The sequence below is a fragment of the Anopheles coluzzii genome, chromosome 2, assembly GCF_943734685.1.
Source record: "Anopheles coluzzii chromosome 2, AcolN3, whole genome shotgun sequence".
NCBI classification, from domain to species: Eukaryota; Metazoa; Arthropoda; class Insecta; order Diptera; family Culicidae; genus Anopheles; species Anopheles coluzzii.
In genome coordinates this window covers 16,588,403-16,611,854 of record NC_064670.1, presented here as the reverse complement: position 1 = coordinate 16,611,854, position 23,452 = coordinate 16,588,403, and the positions used below count along the sequence as shown (strand labels likewise).

General features: G+C 50.5%; 1 protein-coding gene across 7 annotated transcripts in view; it reads left to right on the top strand.

The window, feature by feature from the left end:
- LOC120948957 (homeobox protein homothorax) overlaps positions 1 to 23,452 on the top strand; it is a 190,508-nt gene that overhangs the window by 120,950 nt on the left and 46,106 nt on the right. For all 7 annotated transcript variants that reach the window (XM_049607105.1, XM_049607108.1, XM_049607106.1 and 4 more), the window contains one exon: positions 5,406 to 5,532. In XM_049607105.1, coding sequence (XP_049463062.1) covers positions 5,406 to 5,532 — 127 coding nt within the window. The remainder of the gene's footprint in view (positions 1 to 5,405; positions 5,533 to 23,452) is intronic.

Genomic DNA, 23,452 nt, shown 5'->3' with positions numbered 1-23,452 from the left:
AACAACAACAACAATAACAACGAAAAAACTCCCTATCCCACCCCGCACGAGGGACACGGGGGCATTACGGCATTTAGAGTGAAAAGCGGCACTTCTCACCTACTACAATACCTCCCCCCCTCCCCCCCCCCATCCACCCCCTAGAGACGCTGGCTCTGTCAGACAATTTTCCCGCCCCTGCGTGCGTGGAGGAGGAAAATAAGCGATCCCTCCGGCTTCGGCGGGGGCCCAACCGACCGCATAACGATCGTTTAGTCGCCACCTTCACCGTGGAGGTTCGTGGAAAGAGGCGTTCGGGGAGAGAGTTCTGGACGTCATCTTTTAAGAGGGTACTTTTTTCCCGAAAATTAAATTGCACTTTGAGCGGCGCAAGGGGCCGATGAGAAAAGGGAGTAAGAACAACAGTGAACAACAAAAAAAAGCCAATCCCCCAACGCTGTAAATAAAGAACCAATGGGTCGCGGGATGGGAAGGGCAGCAAACGAACGAACGAGGAAAAAAAACGCACACCCAAGACTAACAACCTCCAAACGTGATGAGAAATCTTAGCAGCACCAGCAGCAACCTAGAAAGAAGGTTCATTAACATCCAAGAAACAAACCGTGCGGCGAAAGGCAGGAGGACAGTGCAAGAAGCAGAAAGGAGAAAAAAAAGCAGAGCACTCCCAGGAAGAAACAAAAAATATAAGGAGCATAACTTGTCCGCGTCTGTCCTGTGCGCCACCTTTCTTTACTTCCTCCGGCTCCCCACAGCCGACCATCAGGACCGGAGTGGACAGGGAATAGGGGGGGGGGGGGAAGACACGTGGCATTAAAACATTGGAAAGCGATGTGTATCTATTGAAATTAGAAAATGCGACCCTCTGCAGGGCGACCTGAGTTATGGGATGGCAGCCAGGGAAACAAACCCCCCCTCTCAAACACCCCGAGCGGTGGGGAGAGAGGTGGTCGGAGATTTAGGTGGGAGCTACGAACCGCACCGCAGAAGATGGGACGACAGCAGCGTACCGTGTGTGTGTGCTGTGAGGGAGGAACTAATAATAGAAAAGAAGAATCTTCGAACGAAAGCAACCACCGTACCACAATGGGTACGAGAAGGAGAGGGGAAAGGGACTGGTGTAGAGGGGGCGAGCTGGGAGCACGCCGAAATATAAAGCATCAACACACATCCATAACGAAGGCGCACAACAGCACACAGGCAAAGCGAAAGCGAACCCGAAATTGGAACGGTTTTTTGATTAGAATTCTTTGTTTTTCCGCAGACCCGAGAAAATTGTCGAGCTGATGGGAATGTCGGTGCTGGGCAGGGTCGGGCAGGGAAGGGAGGAAAGTGAAGAGATAGAGAAAGAATCTTGCTGCTGTATTCCTGGTACCCCACACACTACACATTGGTCCATTTTCGGGCGAAAGTAGCAGAAGGAAGGTGCGGGTGAAGAGGGCAGAAGAGAAGGGGGAGGGGGGGGATAGGGAGGACTTTTTCCGGTTTTTTGGTCGCCAGGAAAAACGGTACAAGCGGAATCCCCAGCACGACCGACCGACCGACGTGGAAAGCAAGGAACGGCGAGGGTGAGTGATTTATGGCGGACTCATTTCCTCCCCCACTCCCACCACTGCTCGCTGTTTTCTCCGGTGGGATTTGAGGCTTCGCCCCGGCTTCCACCGAATCCCCACGGGGGAAGGAAAAAGATGAACGCGTACGGCACACGGGACACACACACACACACACCAAGGCAAGACCTTTTTGGTGCTTTCTTGGCGAGCGAGAGCCTCAAGAATTTGGGGAAACAGTCAGTGGGAGACGGTGGGTCTAACTCACAGGTGAATTTCATAGTTGACTGGCACCGGGGCTCAAGATCTCGTCGTGGTGCAGGTTTGCCAGGACGGGCAGAGGCGCACGACAGAGAGAGAGCCATTTTGGAGAAGACTGTTTGCCTCGCCCCTGATGCTCTGTCACACCGCGGGGAAATAGAGGCCGCGGGACGAAGGGAAAGAATGGTTCTTTTATTTTCGAATTCAACCGTACAACTCGCACTCCGTTTCGGTGCTAAGTGGAGAAAGTGCTCACAGGGGAACAGAAACACTCCAGCGGACGAGTGTGTGTGTGTGTGTGTAGAACGGAGATGAACAACAGGAATGGTTGCCGAATTGAAGCTGCCCTACATAAATATGCGCTCAGCATCCTTCGCCAAACGCAAGGGCCCGCCGGGGGTGCCGGGTTTGCCCGTCTGCAGAAGATACGCCGAGTGCCGAGAGTCCTTCGGTGTGGAAGTGCACAACCAGCTGCTGTCTAATGGATGAAAACCACCAGCACAGCAGCAGAGTGTATCCTGGGATTAGGACTTACGCTGCAGAGACATCATCCTCCTACCGTACGCTCGACGTTAAGCACACATACACCCATCCACACAGACACATGCCATCGTGGGGGTCCTTGTGCTCGTGGTTCGGGGACCACATTTCAGCACTCTCCAAAAAACCAACAAAATGGCGCTGTCAGACTGAAAAATCCCATCCTCCCCCCCCCCCCCCCCCCCACATTCTACATTCTACTCGCACACTGGCAGTCCACAGTCGTGCACAGTTGGTGTATCTTCCACTGTGACACAACGGGGACCCGTAAGCAGAGTTTTCACGCCGAGCGAAAACAACAACAACAAAAAGACAAGGGAAAAACGGGATCTCCAAATCAAACGTTCGCCCCATGTCATGTTTGCCGAGGTGACACATTGTCCTGACACGCCTTGGGGAGGAGTATATTTATATATTGTGTCAACTGGGAGCCGAGGAACAAGACACAAAAAAAGCCCCGGACAACCTTCTCGAACCTACAAAGGTTTGCGGACACAATGGCGAATATTGACTCTCCAGCGCTGTTGGAAAGGAAAGGCTGCAAACAAATTAAATCACTACGGGCACGTTGAACAACAACCCGAGTGCCTCAAAAGTGCAGCCTGCTCTAATTCCTCTCAAAATGCATACGTTGTGATGGGTTCGGGTGTGCATTGATCCCCAATATATCCCAGCATCAGAAGCTTTTCGAGACTTCTCGCAGACGGGTAGAGGCTTTATAGATCCACCCACCAACCCTAAATGTCTGGACAAATGCCTCTTCTCAAGATCGGTAATTATATACGTTAAGCTTCCCTCAGCGTCTTCTTCATTCGGCGCGGAGCGTCATTGCTGAGGTTAAAGCCTAACACGCCTAACACGTGTACCGAAGGGCAGGCGACCGGTACTGGTGTCGCTGTGCATAACGATTGTGTGATGTTTAGTTTTGTACCATTATCATCAGCGGCCGCTTACTGCTCTGACGGTGCTCTCGAGACCCTGCGAGACCATACGCCCCATTGTCCAAGCAGTGTTATTATTATTTCTTTTCCATTTCAACTCGTTAATCGGCGCATTACGGAACGGACCCACCGAGCGGGGGGAACGGATTGCCACAGCGCGCAGCGCACCGCAGGATTCCTACGCCGCTGGACGCATGCAGCCCTCCCCCCATTCCTTCGTTCCTCGGGTGGGAAATTATTACCGTCCAATGAGGACCACAGAGAGGAACCATTTAACCAAAGCCACCGCCCGCCTCGCCCGGTCCAAAGACCAAATGGACGAGAAGAACGAAGCAAAACAATAACCATCGCTTGAAATGATGATGACGCAAGGCGGGAGGAGCGTTAAGGCAGGAAAATTCAAACCTGATCCCCCCCCCCCCCCCTTCCTCCTTGTGCTCTGATCGGTATCAGGCGAGTCATTTTAACGATATCCCAGTGGGATACTAAATCATTGGATTTAGAGAGCGCGGGTCCCGTCCGTCTACACCGCCCGGGGTTCGATTGCGGGACGGATTTCTTTTCTTCATTTTCAGCCTCCTTCTCTGAGCGCGCGTGTGTGTGTATGTGATTGTGATCTTCTTGGGCCCTTGGTGTGGCTCCGCGCAAACCCGCAGAAGGCTTCATGGGGCATTCAAAATGTTTGATTTTTTTTTGGTTATTCGGTTTTGACCTTTTTGTTCGCTGCTCGTCCCCGTTGCTCGTCGTCCGCTGCTAGGAACCCCTTTCGCTTCCTGCAAGTGGAATGGCCGCAACGCCGCAGCACGGCTGAAACTGGCCAGCGACACCCCGCCGGGAAAATGAATGTTTTGTTAGCTAGCGACGAACCTCGGACGCAAGTCTCGTGCCATACCTGATTTGCTCCCGCGGTCCGTCCGCCGCCGTGCTTCCCTTTGTGGAGGCACCCCTCCACGCGCACAAGCTGCCTAACCCCCTGGCTCACAGCGAGCAGTCAAAAAAAACTGAACCAAGGGAAAAGCTGGTGCTGGTGAAGAAGCGGAAAAAATAAAAATCCCGTGGATTGTGTTTATTAAATTTTACCATATTTTCGCACCAGCAAAACGTGGCGGGGAAAATGCGAGAAATGTGTAACGAACCCAGCCCAAACAGGTTCATACAATTGATATACCCCTCCTTCCTTCTCCTTCCCTCAACCCTTCGTGCGTATCGCTGATCCCAGGTTTCCGGCGATATGACGCTAATATCCAATCGGCTGGAAAGCCTTTTACTGGGAGGTCTGCCCGTACAACCGTGTAAAAAATGCCGATCACCCGCGGATTGTGGTGTACGCACGCCGGGTAAACAAACCAACGAACCCCCGTTTTTGCACGTCCCGCGGTGATATCTCGCTTTGCGCTCGGTTTGCGCTTTTTCCTTTTTCCACCACAACACCGAACGAACCATTTGCCTCGCGCCGGGCAAACCTCGGGCACGGGCTAAACAACACAACACACCAAAGCTCACACGCGCACGTGTGTCGTGTGCCGCCACGGTACACAATAGAGCAGCAGCAGCAGCAGGGGTATGGAAACCCCGGGAAAACTCACAATTTGACGTGATAAATTTCGCATCAATATTTTCCGCATCGCTGGCCGCGCGAATCGCGATAGCCCACGGATTACGGTCCCGGGAATTTACTCGGGACTTGGGTCGATCCCGAGCCCGAGGTTTGCTTAACCGTTTCGGACCCTCCGACCCACCCATCCCGCCGTCGATACAGCCGGAAAAGCTGTCAGTTTCGATTTTCAGCTCCATTTTCAACCAGCATCGCGATAATCTCGTGATCCAATACACCCGAAAAGCGTAACTTCACACGAGCTACGCACTTGTTTGGAGGAGGAATGAAACGTTGAAGTTATTCGGTTCGGTTTTTGGTTCGACTTTTGTAGTCACTTTTTTGTTTCTTTTGCAATTTCTGTAAATTCCATTTGTAGCTGTAGCTTTGGTAGTAGTAGTAGCTTAGTTAGTTTGTCGCTAGTCGTAACGATTCGTGCATGTTAATTGATGCCTTACACCTGTACATCACAAACTAATCATGTTTCTCTTTCCCCCCCCCCCCCCCCCATCGTGCCGACAGAGACCGCCAAGCTCATCGATATCGTACACCGGGCAGCTGAACGACGACGTGCGGTCGCCCGGTTCCGGCAGCACCCCTGGACCCCTGTCGGCGCAACCCCCTACCGGAATGGACCCCGCGGATGCTGGTGAGTAGTAGTACGCTGGGACGACTGTCGTTTGTGGGTGTGTGTGGGGGATTATTCTCGCCGAACAAATAGCTTCGAAACCCTTTTACCAATAATCGTATTCAGCTTAATAACAATGATCATCATCATCATCATTATCATTACCATCATCTTCGTTGTGTCGAGAGAAGGAGTATTTTTATACCGCCCCATCGTCTCAGGGAGTTTAAGATGGAAATTACTTACTACTTTCGTAAAAATCCCCTTTACCTGGAATGCCCTTTAAGCACACACACACAAAGAGAGAATGGAAGTGAGTGCAATGTAACAAATGCTCTCATATTAACGGCTTTAAAAGCTCCTTCCAATGCAACAAACAGCCTTTCTGGTCCGGTCAAGTCGCCGTAACATACTTTCGCTTCTGCCTCATCTGCCCGGTTGGCCCCGGGTTCGAACAATCGCATGATTCATGTGTGCATGACACACACACTGGGCAGTCCAATAAAGAGCCATCTCGTACGTCATAGGATTACGAGCGGCCGGTTGACCACATACACCGGTAGTACTCCCTCTCCCGCGATCTTACCGTTTGTGGTGTGTGAAAATAACTTACGATCACACCGCGGAGGTCCTTGATCATGGTGCTGGCGGTACAATTGTTTGCTTTACTGGCACCACCACCTCCGGTTTACTATTTACGAGCGATCTTAAATCAAGCGATCTGTTAAATATTAATCACCCCAGGGGCAACGAGAGGGGAGAGAGATAGAGTAGAGGGAGAGGAGGTACTTTTTTTTATGAGTGTACCTTTCTTCCACGGGGTAGCAGTGGCAGGCCAGCCCCAAAATGACACACGCTGCCGTGGATGAATTAACGAGCAAAGTAAATTAAAAAGGGGCGAACAAAACAACACACACATATCCATACACAATAACACCAACAGCATAACCAACTACTCAAAGTCATCGTCGTGTTTCAAGCTTTAGCACCAGGGTTTAAGCAACTCGCCATTGCGTTACAAGGTTACCGTCGGCCACCATCAACCTCCACCGTCACACCGCGGCTCAGCACATCCTCCCGGCAACGGCGTTTTAATGGATGTTACTATCAATTTTATGAGAAAGTAAAAGTGTTTTGTTTTGCTGCTCCCCGCCACCACCGTCCGGGCCAGAACCATCGTTGTGTTCTATCATGCTCACGCTGCAATCGAGCACCGCAAGGTCCGCTCGCCGGATGAGTAAAGGCAGTTGCACTGAGTTTATGCTTCTTGCTCCTTCCCCTCCAACCTTGGCCCAAAGTTTTATTACTTTAAGAAAAATTAAATGCCTCCACCCGCTCTACCGTTCCCTCTCTCGCTCTCTCTCTCTCTCTGTAAGTGGTCCCGCAGGGGTCTTTCCTTCCGTTTTTATGATTGTTTTTGCTGTTGCTGCTTCGTTGCTTCATTTCTTGTCTTAACAGCCATAAACTAAGGGTGACGGGGGTTTGCGAGTGTGTATTAAAAAGCATAACAAGAAATATATGTCCGTTTTTTTTCTATCCCTTTTCACTCCACGGCTCGTTCCGCTGCGATCGTCCGTAATCGATCATCGCAATCGGGATACAATCTTTTGGGCCAGCACTCGCGTGAGGCAACGATGCAGCAGTGTTTGGGATGGGTTTTTACTTGTTTTTGACACATTAAAAAGCCACCCCCTGCCGTGAAACACGAGGAGGAGATGGGGGGGGGGGGGGGAATTTCTTCGAGCGATCAAACGAAAGGTGGATAATCATCTCCAAACCCCTGCAAGCAGGCTAAAACCAGCCGGAACCGATCGAAACGCTGGAACCGATCGCAGCCCAGCACTCTCACACGTCACCGCGTCGGCATGACACACTTTTGAGGCGTGGGGAGGGACCATTATTTTCGTGGTGTTTTTGGGGCGATTTTATTATTACTTCACGCACGCTTTCGCTTTCGGTTTTGTGCAGAGCGCGCACGGAGCGAAGCGGAGGTTTGCAAACGTCCAAATGCTTCACGCGAAACACCAAAAAACAACAACAACAAAACACTCCTCAGCCATTGACCTACAACGGGGCCTCGTGGGGTCGTGCGTTTGCCGTTCCCGTCTCGCGCCAAACAAAACAACAACAAAAAAACAAAATAGTGCAAATACCCAAACTTTGCAGCGTAATCGTTGTGCCACACCACGTCCCTGCGTCGCGTCGTCCGCCCGCCGCTATGCGTTTCGCATAGAATATCGCCTATTCACGGTCAAGGACACGGGCGGATGACGGATGAACACGAAATTCGGTTAAAAATAACGATCAAACGCCCGCTGCAGCCCCGCTGTCTTTTCGCTCTCTCTCTCCGAGGGTCTCCAAAATGTCCAACGCCCGAAAAAAGCACACTCACAGCCAAGCGGGAACCTTGAAAAACGCGACAAACCGAACCCCGCACTGGCCCGGGAACAGCGGGGGAAAAGATGGATGGTCTTCCTGGTACCACCACCACCACCACCACCAAACCGCCCCCTCTCCACTTCACTTCGATACGCCCTTTTTCGGGCCTGGAGGGTGTCCAACGCGGTGGCGCTTCGAACACTCGTCCCCCACCCCAGGAGGTGCGCGCAAAAAAACACGCACTGGGGAGGTGTACGGGAAGGTGACAGGGAGCGGCGAAAAAATGGCCTACGACTTCTAGGACCGGTTTGCCGGCCTGCCGAAAAGTATCTATTAATCAAGTTAAAGTGGAATCAGCTGTTATAATTCAGTCGGACATGACTCGACTGTCTCATGACTTTAGCGCGCGCGTTCGCTTTTCGGCGTTTAATGCCGGTTTGCGTTTCGGTCGCGCGCGTTTGTCGATTGATCGTGTGCCACCGCCACCCTTTACACCCCCCCACCCAGCTCCCTTGCTTTGGGCTTTACGTGCTTTTCCCATCCCGTTTGTGCCCCTTCTTTCTCCGGCCACTATTTACTACTAGAAACGCCGCAAACTATTGGCAATTCATTTGTTATTTCTTACGCAACGGTTTGACTACGAATGAATGTGTGTTTGTGTCTTGGGATCCTAATATTTCCTTCTTTTTTTGCTTTTGACAGTAATAGTTTATTTTTGGTACCACTGCTTGAAGGAGGAACAAACACGCACTCATAAACATTGACCGTGCCGCCGGCTTTCCGCCACCAGCCAGTTAAAGCGACAAATTTGAGTACGCAGCGGTGGTTGTTGCGTGCGTGCGTGCGTGTTTTTTCGTTTGCGCTTTCCCTCAGTCTCGCGCCAGACGACGGGTTACGGGCATTCCCGACCCCGAATCGACTAAATATTTCATCCCAATCATCCCGAACCGAGCATAACGCGCTTCAAACGGCAGGCGGCGTTGTTTTGGGCGCGAAAGTGTTTCGAGTGCAATAAATCTGCTCGAAATGCGAAACCACTCGTGACCGAATTCCTCTCCGTTCCCCGACCCGTTTCTTGTGGACACTGGGAAACGACCATCCCCGACGGGACCATTCGAGCAGACAAACGATCAATCATACCGAACAATGGAGGGACGATGATGATTTCTTTATTTATTTGCTTGCCCGCTTCTCCTGTCGGGTGCTTTTCCGTGGCGTGGAGGCAACAGCTCGAGGGTTTATATATATAGTATCGACAAAAATGTCACTCAACTTTGCCAGAGGGAAGAGCGGGGAGGTTTAGCGACAGAGCTGTCGCCGTGCCAGTTCCACGAGCTCTCCCTCTCTCCCTCTATCTCACGGTCAAGGATACCGGGTCGCCGGGTCTTTTGTTGTTTCGGGCGCCTTGTGTTAAAGCTGATCGCCTGATCGACAGCATTTAAGCATGCAAAACAAATTCGACAATATGCAACCATTGTGCAAGCAACACGCACACGAGATTATGCGGGGAAAGGGTCGGTGCTCGTAGCGGACGGGGATGGAGCCTCATTTAGAGGCTCTTTAAATTCGTCGTCCACCATTCCCAAAACGATACCGGTGCATGGCGTTTGATCGCGCCATCGTGGATGTCCGGATGATTCAATAAGTTCCCATTGCCGGGTCTGTTATGTGCGGTGGAACCGTATTCATGGCATGGTAATCGAACGCCATGCATCATCATCAAGGAAAGGTCTAGGCGAGTTGTTTTGGCGAGTCGATAGTTTTGCATACAGCGCCTAAACTAGACGAACATTCGTGAAGTGCGTCGTCGCCTTGGTGGGAAGGTGATTTACATTCTCACCTCCAAAAGGGCCGGAAGACGCACGACTAGAGACTTCCCGATAGGTCCAGACGGGAGTCGGAAGAAGTTTTTTGTATATTTTTGGTTATTTTTGTTTTGTTTTGCTGTTTTCCTTCTTTCTTCTGCTTCTCACGTGCGATTTATGCAATCATTTGGTCTTTGGTCTTGTTAGCAGCAAACATACGGTAGCCAAAGAAAACGAACCCCTTCTCATCCCACTGAGACTAACACTGGTCGAGAAAGATTCTGTGGACTAATTCAATCACAAAGTTCCTCCCCTCCTCCTCCCTAGCGATGCTGAAGCGGATGTAGAGAACACATTCTCTCGGTGGTGTAGCATTATGACCTTAAAGGGGTCGGTGGGATGAAAATCCTGGGTAACCGGCAACAGAGTGGAAGCAAAATCCCATCTTCCAAACTGTCACATCATATTTCCGCACGGGGTTTTCTCCCCGGGCCCCGGGCTCGCTTTGCATACGGTGCTGGTGGCGCTCCATCCTCCACAACACATCTTCAGCAGCACGAGGTTGGAAGCACTGTTCCAACGAGCGTTCCTCAACTCGACCATGATGAAACTGCATTAGTCACGATGCACTCAAACAAGCGACAACGACCACGACGATGACGATAACGACGACAACGACGACGGGGACACGATGAAGATGATGCTGCGCTACCAGCAGATGAGGATGTTTTATAGATAGAAAACGCCCCGACAGGCTAAAAATGGCCCCATCACGCAGAGAAGTTTCGCTTTTCGACAACTCCACCCGGGCCCTGCGCACCCCCGGACACACCACACCTCGGGCGCCGTGCCATGCACATGCCTGGCTGGCCGGAGCTGCAGTGCTCAGCAGCCCCCGACAGCACCCCAGGTCGTGAATGAGCGAGACCCCTTTTTGGCAGACGCACTCGCGCGTCGTTGCATGACGTGGCGACATCATCAGCAGCAGCGCCGTCCATAAATACAATTTTTCTGCATAATTTTACCTCCTCGCACCCGGGGCGCGAGACCGCGAAACGCGCCAGCGAAGTGAAAAACGAAAATTAACGGCGCGCGGCAGAGGCCGAAACCCAACGCACCGAGGCAGCTAACAACGACCAAATGTCGCATTAGCGCTTGGTGCTACGCACACCCGCATCTTCCTTCCGAAAGGGACAACTGGAGGAGAATGTTGGATGAGGAGAAAAAAAGGGAAAACGGTTATGGGACATTCCGGAGCTCGAACCGATTTTACGATGCTTGTCTTTCCGTGTGTTTGCCGCTCGCTCGTCCCATTCTTGTAGGGAAATTAGGTAGAGAAGTTTGCAAAACTGTTGGACGAGATCTTGGTACACTTGGTGCGTTAATGTGTACCGTATGTGGCGTTTTTATGAGGAGGATATAATTCCCTCTGCAGATGATCGTGCACAACAAGGGTCGTATTATTTTGTCAAGACCCGTGCAATGACAACGGGTTTAGTGCATCGTTTTATTATCGAATTCTTCCTGTGTGGTGCGATCTTTCCGGTTGTGCTTGTGATGGAAGTAGTATAGCGACTCCCCACATCATCGCCCACGCACACACAAAACAAACACACTGGATGCATTAATACAGCTTGAACAATTGTTGCGGTTTAGTGCAAGTATAAAGTTTCCTAGACAACATTGTTTGTTGCGTTCAAATGACGCGCACGAGCGCTAGCGTCACCCGATATGACGCTCTAGATCACATTTTACTTAAACCACGGTCTACCGAACACTCATGATACCCATTGATACCAAATTTCACAATCGATATCTCTATTCAATAGCAGCAACAAACTAAAATCACGTTTCATAATGCAAAAACACTAAGATAGCTAAAGATTGAACGTGTGAATCCGGTTCGAAGGACCAAATGAGTTTGCTAGGCTAAAAACGGTCCTATTTATGTGAACTATGTATTATTTTCTATTTGATTTTTCTCTCCTCTGCAAAATAAACCTCATCTTACATTTGTATTGAAATAATAACAAAAAATCAAAGCTGTTCCACACTTGTACCAGGTCGCTTAAATGATCCTGTGTCACTATTCCACCAAAAGCCCACAAAAACTCGCATTCAGCTCGCAGACATGCCAAGCAAAACCAGCAAGTCCCTAAAACTGCACTTTTTTTATTTCCCTGGTCCCGGTATTCCCACACACACACAAAAACTTGCGCACCGTAATTCCGACAAGAGCGTGTTAATGTTGTCGATGAAATGATTTTGACACTTGTGGTCATCCGAGATGGTCAAATGCGCTGTTTGGCCGGCTTGACACGAGGCGGCCCTCTGGACGATGAAAACGTTCGCATGACGAGCATCAAAAACCATCATAATCATCGTTTCAATACTTCTCTTCCCAAATGCGTTTCATCCAACGAAAATATAACAACAACAAAATAATACAACACCATCCACACACAGGTGAACTCATCAAAGCGCAATAGGGTGCTGTGTGACCTCACGCAGGTGAAAAGAAGTACCACTACGCAACGTTCGAGCCCGTACGGCGTATGAAATGTTTTAAAAGAAAGAAAAACGAACACCCCAAAACCACACAGACACACACACGGAGGCTCTCTTTATAAACCTTGCCCCTTCATCTAAGCAGCGACGGGCAGGGCACGGCCTGCACCGCGACCACAAGGTTTTGTCTGCGGTTTGCACAGATGAAAGGCAAGATGACTACAATTATCGGACGGCCGGTCATTTGGGACGGCCGAGAGAGTCTGACGAGCCCTTCACTTCGGTCACGGGCCCGTTTGTGTGTGTGTCTATCACGATCCCATGGAGTGAGAGTAGTACCCGTTTTAATCCGCAGGCGAGATCATGAAACGGTCCACACGCGGGATCCCTTTTGCCGTCCGGGAATGACGGGGACCTTTTGCTCCTCGTCTATCTACGCCCTCCCAGCCAGATCGGCACAATAGCCACGGCTATTAGTTTTGATGATCTTGTATAATTGAAAAGCAATTATTCACACTCGTTTGCGGCCGGGTCCACATCAGCGTCCCCCGAGCCCGGACGCGGAGACCCGTCGTGGTCATAGAGCGCCACAAAGTGCGTTCTTCTACGCTTTTGTAAGCACGCCCGGGGTTCGTGGTCGTCGTACCAGTTGCACCGTTCCCTAGGCATGGATCGGATCGGAAAGCGTGGAAACGCCATGAAGAAGGTACACAGCGAGACAGAAAAACCTCCAGCCGTCTTTCGAAAGATCCAAAGCCTGGCCAGCGTTCGCGTCTTTGCATTTCGTGGGCCGCTGCTATTTGCCACGGTTCGCCGTGAACACTAACGATCGCACGACGGAACAGTTTCATTCGATAGATCACCAATGAATAGGGGTTTCGAAATTGATTTCGTACGACTCAATAGCAGAAGAAACACCACCACACAATGGAAAATTAGAAGGCCCAAAACGGCCCGATCCGGACGGGCTTCGATCAACGCGTCTCCGTGGTTGGTGGGGGCCCGAGCGAAGCGGATCCTAAAATTACCGGGAATTGTTCAACGCCCGAAAATTATCCCGTAAGCACTCGTCCATTATTATTTCATTTAAATGGATCTTGTTAATCATGCAGCAGTGGCCGGCTAAACCGACCACCGCTCCGCTAGAGACACTGCTAGACGAGCAAATAGCGCCCGTCACGTCAAGCAAAAAGGCAAGAAGCATCCTGCACGAGTCCTTACCAGAGAATGGTACACCTTCTTCTACGGCTGCTTCCCATCATTGCCCCATCCCAGCTTCCCATCAAATCGCTCGCGGTAATGATGGGTGTAAAAAGGTTTTATCGTACTGTTGAACAATGTCGAAAGCCTTCAAAGCTGCGGGGTTTGGTCAGAAAAGTTCAATTCCTCCGTTTTAATGTTGGTTTATTTTTTCCTGCTCCCCCCACACTCCCCCGGTGTGCTCCTTGCAACTATTCAACTCCCATTTCAGCGCAAACCATAATCACCGGAATGGTGTCAATTGTTTCACCCGACATCTCGGGCCCGGTTTTCGATAGCGTCACGAAAGAGCAACAACAAGGGAAGCCTTTTTATGACCTCCACATACCAGACACACACACACACACACACCCACCCACCACAAAGACCACGTCGTCGTGATGATGGGCCGCGCTTTTGTTATTGCTGTTAAATACTTTTATCTTATTATCAATGAACTTCTTGGTCGCTTGCTGTGATGTGGTGTGACCACAGGACGTGAGTTTGTAGCTTCTCCGCGGTAGCTGCGGATATCTTGCCGGGCTGCGGTTTCGCCCAGGCTGCCACACTGTTCAACAGATGTCTTATCCTCAAGCACCGGAGAGGTCGTAAAACCTTCTCCTCTCCCGTATCTCCTTGTGGCCAACGCCCTCGTCAAACAGTTCAAGTGCACTCTTCGGCACCAGACAGTATAGGGACTCCTTTTTCTCCCCCGAAAGCAGGCGACTTCGTGAGGCTGTAAAAATCTCATCGCCCGAATCAACTGGACCAGACGGCAGACCGGGGCCGTAAAATGGGACGTGGGTATCAAACGCAATAATACCATCCGGGCATCAAACGGCATCTTGTCCGCGCGCGCGTCCCGGTCGCATCCTAAACGCGGTCCAGTTTATCAATCATCGGGCTCGTAAACATTCGGAGCATAAATTTTTAACAGCTTTTTTATGACTCCCGAATCGCTACGCTCCGTCGTGTCGTCGTGGCTGTCGTGGAAGTGCCGGGGTCGGGCTTTGGTCGCGGTTTTGTCACGGGCGTTCCGAACTTCGCACCGCCATTCGCGGCCTGTCCAGGGTGGCTGAAGCAATGGATGAGACATTTCATCCATCGCGTCCATCGGCTGGATCCAAAGAACCGAGTGTTGCGGTGCACGATGATGAGCATCCGCAGGATAACCGCAGACATCCAACCTTCCTCCGCGTAATTCTCGCACCATCGTCCGGGGGTTTTTCGATTGAATATATTCGAAAGATCGTGGGAGTTGCCTTGAAAGGATAATATCTTCCCGGGTTCTGCCATTTCGCCCGGAGGGTCGGGCGAGGTTTATTGGCGGAAAGGAAAATTGAAACCACATCATCATTATCGCGCGCCATCTTGCCTTCAGCACGAGTTGGGTGATCCTCGTGGAGTTCCGTTCCCTTGCGAACCAACCATCCCCGACAAGCTTTTGTTGCCAACCGTGTCATTCACGCCGTATGCGTTCCTTACATCCCCATTGTGTGCTTCTGCTAAAGATGCTCGATAATAGATAGGGCGGTAGTCTTCCGCCGTAAAACTTCCGGAACATCTTCTACCCCCGCACAAACCCACACACACAGACACACACACACACATCCGCACTCCGGTATTCAATGTGATAACACGCGTGATGTCATATCGAGCTGCGGAGTCGTTTCGGTTGCGTAAAAATTTGCTTCCCATTCGCCCCATCGTTTGATTTTCCGTTCAATTTCTTATCAAATTCCCATCCAACCCCTCTCTCGATCGAGGATGCTAATTTTCGCCCATCCGGTGTGTGTGTGTGCGAACTGTTCTGTATAGTGTCGTAATTCCCGTCCCGGATAGATAAAGTTTAGTGCCGTTTCTGTTTGCCATATTAAATCGGCCCCAGCGTTCGTTCCTGCCGGGTGCCCGGGAACCGATTGTGTCAATGACGGCGACGATGATGACGACCCCCGATGATGATCATGATTAACATAAACGATATTGGCTTGCTCCTCGCAACACCTTTCCCCACCATCCAACAACGACCCGGGCGCTTTTATTGTTATCGTTCTATTGGCTTTGTGCAATCACTAATCACTATTACCATTTTTCTCTCTCTCTCTCTTTCTCTTTCTCTACAGATGGTGAGTTTTTTACAATCCGATATGCTTTACAACACATCTCCACCGCCGTCGATACATCGTTTGGCGCACAGGCAGGGTACGAGGAGGGTAATAAAACGATTCCGAACGCACGGTGGTTCCGGAACGCTGTACGTGGCGTACCCGGTACCACCGGATTGACGGTATTAATCGGGGTGTATTAGAGAGCGGCCCGACATTGGCATTCCCTTGCCGCTGCTCACCGGCGCAACGCCGGTGGTATATTGCTATTTAAAACAATAATGATACTAATAATAATAGTGCCACATCGATCGGGCCGAAAGATTGCTCACCTTTGTCCATGTTGATGAGGCGATTTTTATGGATTAGCTCGGGTTTTAACGCACACGGGTCGGCGGCTGATCAAATCTCACAGTCGCTCTCTTTCTCTCTCTCTCTCTTTCCCATTCAATTGTCCCGTCGGTCACACATTGTCACAACGGGGGGAAAGCCTCAATGGCACAGAAAGAATGGCCACATGCACACACCGAGTTGTCACAGCGCTGGGACGCGTTTTAATGAGATCTTTTCAAATTTTATTATCGCTAAATCGTTTAATCACATCATTTGTAATGCCATTTGGCCATGCCAGCAACCGAATCATACCGGGGCAGGATCGTTTGAATTAATCGACGCAACTCATCCTGCCCAGTGCCTCGAAGGGAGACAAAGGCCGCACTGCCCCGCGGGTACTGCCCTGAGGGAAGAATCCTGGCAGTGCGCCGCTCGACAACGCTTCTTGTTGTTTTCAAAACTCTCGTCCATCCATTCCTTCCTGGCACTGCAGGGAGACTTTGCGCTTTTTACGCGCTGTTGTTTTGCGTACTGTTTAGTCAGTTTCATTAGCAACGCACATAAAAACAGGGAACCCGTTTACTCAATTTGCATTTGCTACCAGTCCATCATCGCGCCAAGACGAGCAGCAGCAGCAGCAGCAGTATCTACAACATCCTGCCAGGGGAAATGTCCCCTTGCGGGCGTTTTTTGGCTTTAATTTATGCACTCGCCACTTTGCTAGCGGGAATGAGTTCAGACTGTTTCCCGAATGTGTGTGTGTGTGTTTTGGTTTTTTTACTGTTTTGTTTAGTTTTGTTGGGAGTATCTTCTCTCCCCCTTCAATTATCTTAGAGTCACATTTCTTCGTTCGATAGTGCGAGGCCTGAAGCACGGAGCTGACATCAGAGTGCAGTTGGCATCAAGAACGTCGTTTGGCATCTGTCCCTAGAGCACTTTCCGTGATGTGTTCAGTCGGCTGAAAAAAAAAACTGGTCCAAAACAAAGCAGAGCAGCAGCAACAACAACAGCAAGCAACAACAAAAAAAGACTAGACAAACATCCAAACAGCATAATGCATTAATAGAATCACCGGTGTAGTACCAGCAAAACCACTTACGCCGCCCCAATCGAGTTGTCGAATTGGATTAAAAAGTTCATTCGTTCGTCTGTTCGATGAGATGTCTATTTTTTGTGTGCTGCTTGTTTTCCTCTAGCCCCGTGTGTGTGTGTATATATATCCCATTTTTTTTCGTTTGGTCCTTAAGCTATCTAGAGTGTGCCAAAACTCGGCACTCGGCAGCCAACTCAGGGCTTAGCCCGAGCCAAAACAGCGAACAAAACGCTCTTATCCTTTTTTACTCGTCCTCCCTGGGCTCCCACCCGGACACCCGGTCCCCCCGGGCCGCTCGTCCATTTGCCAAACCGAGCGATGCCGCTGTGTCTGTTGTGATGCAAATCTAGTTTATTCAAATTTTCCCAAAACCACGGTTTCGTGTAACACACACCCCGCGCGAATGTTGCTCTTGACTTTGCGGGTAATGGATCCCTTTTTTTGTTCGCGTCTCGAGCGAGGCACTCCCTTCCCGCGGGGCACCGATTACTACCGGGTGGGCGGTTTGTTTACCGAGCAATCGGAGGACCATCGCGCACAAGGAGAGCGGAACACGGGGACATAAGGCGGGCGCGACACAAAACAAAGCAACAATACGCGCCAAACAAACAATGGCACACACATCCTTTGCCATGCCCACGGGCGTGGCGTCGGTCCGCGTTTTCTTACTCTTTCTGAAACGACTCTTCTGCCACGCCATGCCACCCCACACGCGCATCCCGGGACCATATTCTTCCCGTCCCGGGTGTCCTTTTGTGCTTTGCGACGGTCGAAAGCGAAAGCAATCGTTGGGGACAATCAAATAAAAAGCAAAAAAAAAAACGGAAGAGTGTATTACAATAATGGCACAAAGCTAATAGCCCGACCGAGCAGCCTTTAAATGCCCATCCATTCCGCCCGAGCGTTTTCCCGGCCCATCCCTTCCAGTGTGTGTGTGTGTAAGGCGTCATTTTTAGGCGGATGGCTTATTCAATAGCGACGACGACGTGTTTCTTTCCGCCCCGGTATTGATTTCGCGTCGCAAATGAGTGCTTTGAATAAAAAGCCACCACCAGCCACTCGAGCGAAATTGTTGCTCGATGCCGAACTGCGTGCTGCTGCTGCTGCAAAAACTAGTCTAGCAGGAGAGCGCTTGCACCGCGGCCAGAGAGGGGACACGGCGGCAAGATGGCGTAAAACAATGCCCTTATTTAGCGCGGAGCAGCAGCCGAGTGAGAAACCGATCCTTCTGCAGTTGTGCGCGCAGGTGGGTGCCTTCCAGCCGCGCAAAGGACAGCGAAAGGACGAACAGCGAACACCCCGGGCGAGTCGCGGATCTAACAAAGTCCACATTAAAAAGCCAAACCCCCTTCCATTTTCTCATTCAGGAAGGGCAATGCGAGATCGCGTTGGCGACGTTCAGAGAAACAAAATGAAACGAACAAAAAAAGAAAGAAACAGAAGCTGACACGGCACAATGATACAATGATACAATCATCAACCCGCGGCCGCGGCCTTTTCAAACCGATCCCGCGTGCGGTTTGGGTGGCTCAAAATACTCACCCAGACATACGCCGCCGGTAGAACAATCGGGTCGCGCGCATCTTCGCATCGCACTGGGGCTGATGATCGAAGTGCAGCGCGGCGAGTGCATCGAGCGCCCGACCGCTTACCTTGGCGCGGCATCTCCTTTGCACTATTTTTCGGCCAACGAGGCCAACACAGCGGCAGGCACAGGCCCCCGGCCGGTTTTCCCACATGGTGATGGTTTTGTTTGGTTTTGCTGTTTCAACTCCTTCCGCCCTAAATTGGAGAAATTGATTCCCGAAACGCGGCGCGGCGACCACAGTGGACGAAAGGGTGGCCCCCACCAACGGTGTGTGTGCGCGCTCGCGTCTCAAATTGGCGATCGGCAAACAACAGTCGTCGTCGTCGTCGTCGTTTAAGCGGCAGGTCTCTTCTCCGGAAGCCTCCTGCTCTTCTTTCCCCCCCCCCCCCCCTGTACCTCCTCTTCCTTTTCGTCTTCCCTCACTCACAAGACAAGCGAAGGGATTGTCCTTTGACGTGGACGTGGACGCGGCAGTTTAAATTTTACTCCCGTTAAACATTTCCTGTCCTTTCCGTAGCGTAGCGAGGGTTTTGTTTTATTATTATGCTTTGTGGGTTTGGTGCGCGTTGTACAAACGTAAAGGGATTTTTTGTTTTTTTTTTTTGTTTTTGTTCTGAAAAGGCTTTTGTTTTTGTTTTATCGCCGGGCTCTCTGGTTGGCGCGTTCGCATTTTTCCCTAAAGAACTCATTCATCAATTCAATCCTGTGTGCCGCTCGCTACTGCGCGCTTCCGCGCCCTTGGTCCTGGGCACGATAAAATGAATCGCCGTAGATGTGACTGTGTTTTTTCTCTCCCTCTTTCTCTTGCTCTTTCCCCTTTTACCCGAGCAAAGGGCTTTTGTTGGTTTTTTTGTTTGTTTGGTCTGTACCTTTAATCGTCTTTCTCTAAAGCGAACCCCCCCTGTTTCTCCCTCCTCTCCTGCGCTAGTCCACGACCCACCGGGAGGATGGCTTTTGTCAATTGCAAACCGAACCGAAGAAAAGCTGGTCCCGAGATTCGCTTCCATTCATTCGCGGGTCGCAATCGGCGGAAAGGATGGCAAACTAGCCTGCCCGCGACCGATCGTCCTCAGTTTTAGAGCGAATTGTGTGTTCCAATGCGTGTTGCCTTCGTTTCTGTTTGTTTGTTCTTTTTTTTTTTGGTTGCTGCGTTTGTAAGATTCGTTTGTACATTTTTTTTTTTCTGTGTTAAATGCGCTTCCGTTCATTAATTCTTGTCAACAGCTTCTGCTATCTTTGATTCCTTTCGGGTTTCGTTGTCAACCATTTTTTTTTTTGTGTGATTCTGTTATTTCCCTTCTTAATGCTTTATGTTCGCTTCCTTCTTTTTTTTGCTGCTGTTGTCGTTTCGTACATTATCAGAAGGGGGAGATAATTTTCCTGCTCCGATATAGAGTATGCGAGCGAGCGCGCGCACTCCCGCACCGGTTGGCGGCGTGTGATTCCAAGGAACTGCGCAAGGACCCTGCGCTGGACGAGAATAGCGAGAAGAGGACATTAAAGCGAATCCATTTCCGATTTCTGCGGAGCGGCAAAGAGAAGAAAAAAAAACGAAAGAAGCACAGAAACACTGATCCAATCGGAATTACTTCTCGAATGGTTTCCATGTTCACCCACCAACATCTACCTTGGAGGGCTTGTTATCTTGGTCGTATTATCCCCCGGGCACTAACTGCTTTATGCTTCCTCTCGGCTGCTGCTGCTGCTGCCGCCAATGCTAGTGAAATCCTATTTTCAGAAAACAAAACACTAAACCACTACCACAACCCCCACAGCCAGCGTTGCCGAATTTGCCATCCCAGCTCACTCAACAAGGTGTGTAACTACATACCAAGGTGATTGTTTTCCATTGCTTTTTCCAATGCAATGTTCTTCTTCCGCTACTTAACTCTTTGCCTTGTAAAATTTTCCAATTACATTGATGCCGCGGGACAACAACGACTGGCGGGGACACCGTTTTGCGGCGGAACACTGTACTCTGTACCGCTCTGTGTGCCGCGCGCGCAATATACATAAATCACGGTGGCACGTTTTTGAGACTTTATAGTTCCGCGTGGATGGTGGTATGTACGTGGAAAGGCAAGAGAGAGAGAAAAAGAGAGTCGTGCACCAACAGCGGCCACCGGGAAAGGATGATTCATTTGGTGCCTTTGTTTTTTGTAGTAGTTTTTTTTTTGGTTCGCTGCCCATTCTTACCATTCATCCGTCTCCCCATTTAAAAACGTATCGGTTAAGCACGGTTTTATAGTGTCCGTGTTCCCAGCTCTCCTCCTCACGCTCCACACCCTGCCCCAGTCGTGTGTGGTTCTTCCTTCAAGACTCAAACGGTTTCTCTCGAAAGAGTTGTAAAACTTGAAATATGGAAACCCATCAAAACGGAGTGACCGCGCGCAAACAACAATCCCGAAGGCGCGCGATAAAGAGTGGGTAAAAAAGGGGGGATAGGGGCGAGAGTGCTGCTGGGCAGTAAAGGCTAAATACGAAAAGGGGTGGCTATTAAAACACATGTATTTTACCTTACGCTTTAGCCGCGCAGGGTGCGGCGGCTGGTAAATCACAGCGCGCGGGTGGCTAAATATTAACGTTCGCCCTAATGATGTACTCTTTCGCTGCGTTTTAACACGGGTACAATAAAAGCGGAACCGTACTTTTTTTACTGCGTCGAGAGCGGCGTTGATTGTGGAACCCACCACACCCCCACGAGCAAGCCCCACTCGCCTGGCAATTTGCATCCACCGCACAAAAATGGCACACAGCAAATGCCACCGTCTCTACTCCCTCGCGGCGACGGTTACCATTAAATAGTTCCAATTTTCCTAAAACGGGAGCACACACACACACGAGCGGGATGACCGAGTAATGGAGAAAAAGCTACCCTTCTTCTCACCCTCCCCCCCATCGCCGCATCGTTACTAAGCAAATCGTGATTGGCATTGATTAGGCGAAGCGACGAGTAGCTTTTGCTAAGATCGCTTACTTCTGTTGCTGCAATTGCAACATACCCCCCGCCCGGTTTGCAAACCGGTAGCAGGTTCGGTGTGTCCCGCTGTCACTTTGCCCTTCCCGCTGCCCCCATCGGGTATGAAGACATTCCCGCTGTAAGGGATCTCCTCTGCCCAACCGCCGACCAGCGTACACAGCCCCGCGTAGAAAGATTTATTTTCGACCATTAAAAAGAAACAGGTTTCGCTAAACGGTTTGACCGCCCCGAGATCTTCGCTTACTGCGGCATTTGGTAAATCCCTTCCAGCCGTTGCACCACGGCCGGATTGAAGCCGCCACGTCGAACTTTGTGCTTGGGTTAATTTCTAAATCCTAGTCCATTGCACTGCACGTCTGCAGCGCTGCAGAGCGCTGCATTTACGTGCACTCCCGTCGGCGTCCATCGCTTCCTGGCGCCAGCAGCAGCAGCAGCAGCAGCAACGATTATTTATTTATTCTTTTTTGCTGCCCCTTGCAGCCCCACACATCTTCTCCCACGAGGCCAATCGCTCGACAGAGCAAACCTTGCCGCGCTTTGCTTTTCGATCGCTAATTGAACCGACGGCCCCCCCTTGCGTAGCACAAATGTGACTGTTTAAATGATTCGTTTCATTAATCAGCATTATTTTCGAACAGGGTGGAATGCGGCCGACCATTGAGACGAAACCCGATCACCCTACCCGATCGACGATCAGTATCGTGCGCAGCCTGTGTGCAGGATCTGATCTGATCGACCGGAAAACGATGGCTTTTGACGGCCGAACGAACGACGCCGAACACTCCCACTGACTGTAGAGACGAAGAATGGTTTTGCAAAAAAACAAACCCCACGGGCAATTTTCTATTTCGTATCTCGTAAACTATGTAATGATGATTATAAGACGTTGAGCCGATCCAGCGCTGTACCAAACCTGCCAGCCACAGGCCCCGGTTCGCTCAGCAAAACGGGGGAAATGCGACAGAAGGGAGCGAAAGAGCGAATGAGCCATAAATTTTGACATGAAAAATACCAATTTTCCCGCGGACCCCGTGAAACCGTTTTTCTATCGGATGGAGTTAAAAATGGAGATGCAAAGGAAATCAACGCACACACACACACACACATACAAGTAGAAGGGCTTGCAGTCTTTACAACGACGGCCATTGCCATTTTCTGCACAACATGTTGCAGTTTCGCTTCTCCTAATCACGTGAGAAAAGATTGAACTTTTTAGCGGCGAAGCATAGACATCCCCTGCCGCAGGGTTTTACTGCTTTTTAGATTTTGTTTTCCCCTTTTTTTTTGTCTCTTCCTCTTCCATCACATTTTCCCATACTGCACACACACACACAACTATGTATGTGCAGCTCAGCGCCCTTCATCCTTCAACTACTTGCAGCACCTTCGACATTTTCGAGACGCAAATTATTCTCCCACCCGCTCACTCGGTGCAGCCAACAACAAAGAAGCTGTCTTTATTCTCATGTTCGATCGATTGAATCTTTTCATGATGCAGTTCCCTCCACAGACCTACGCACCCCCTCGCCGGGCTGCGGGGTGCTGAAATTGCCTTTAAAACCGAGCGAAATAAATCGCTTTTTCGCCCGAAAATCGCACACAAAACGATAAAACCCGTACCCTCACTCCACCCCTTTTAAATTGCCAATCATTCATCCCTTCACCCTCTCCGGGTGGGGTGGGTGGTGGGTATGGTTAGAAAGTAAAAAGAGGAAAATTGATGAAATGGAGAGCAAAAAAAAGTAAAAACCTAAAGTTTGGCACTCCTTTTGTGTGGCCAGGCCTCCCCCCCCCCCCCCCCCCCCTCCGGAACTACAAGCGTGAATTGAGTGTTTCCCTCGCCTTCCGCTTTCAGAGCAATCGATCTTCAAACCTCCACTCCGCCCGCTCTACCGTTGCGTGGAAATTTAA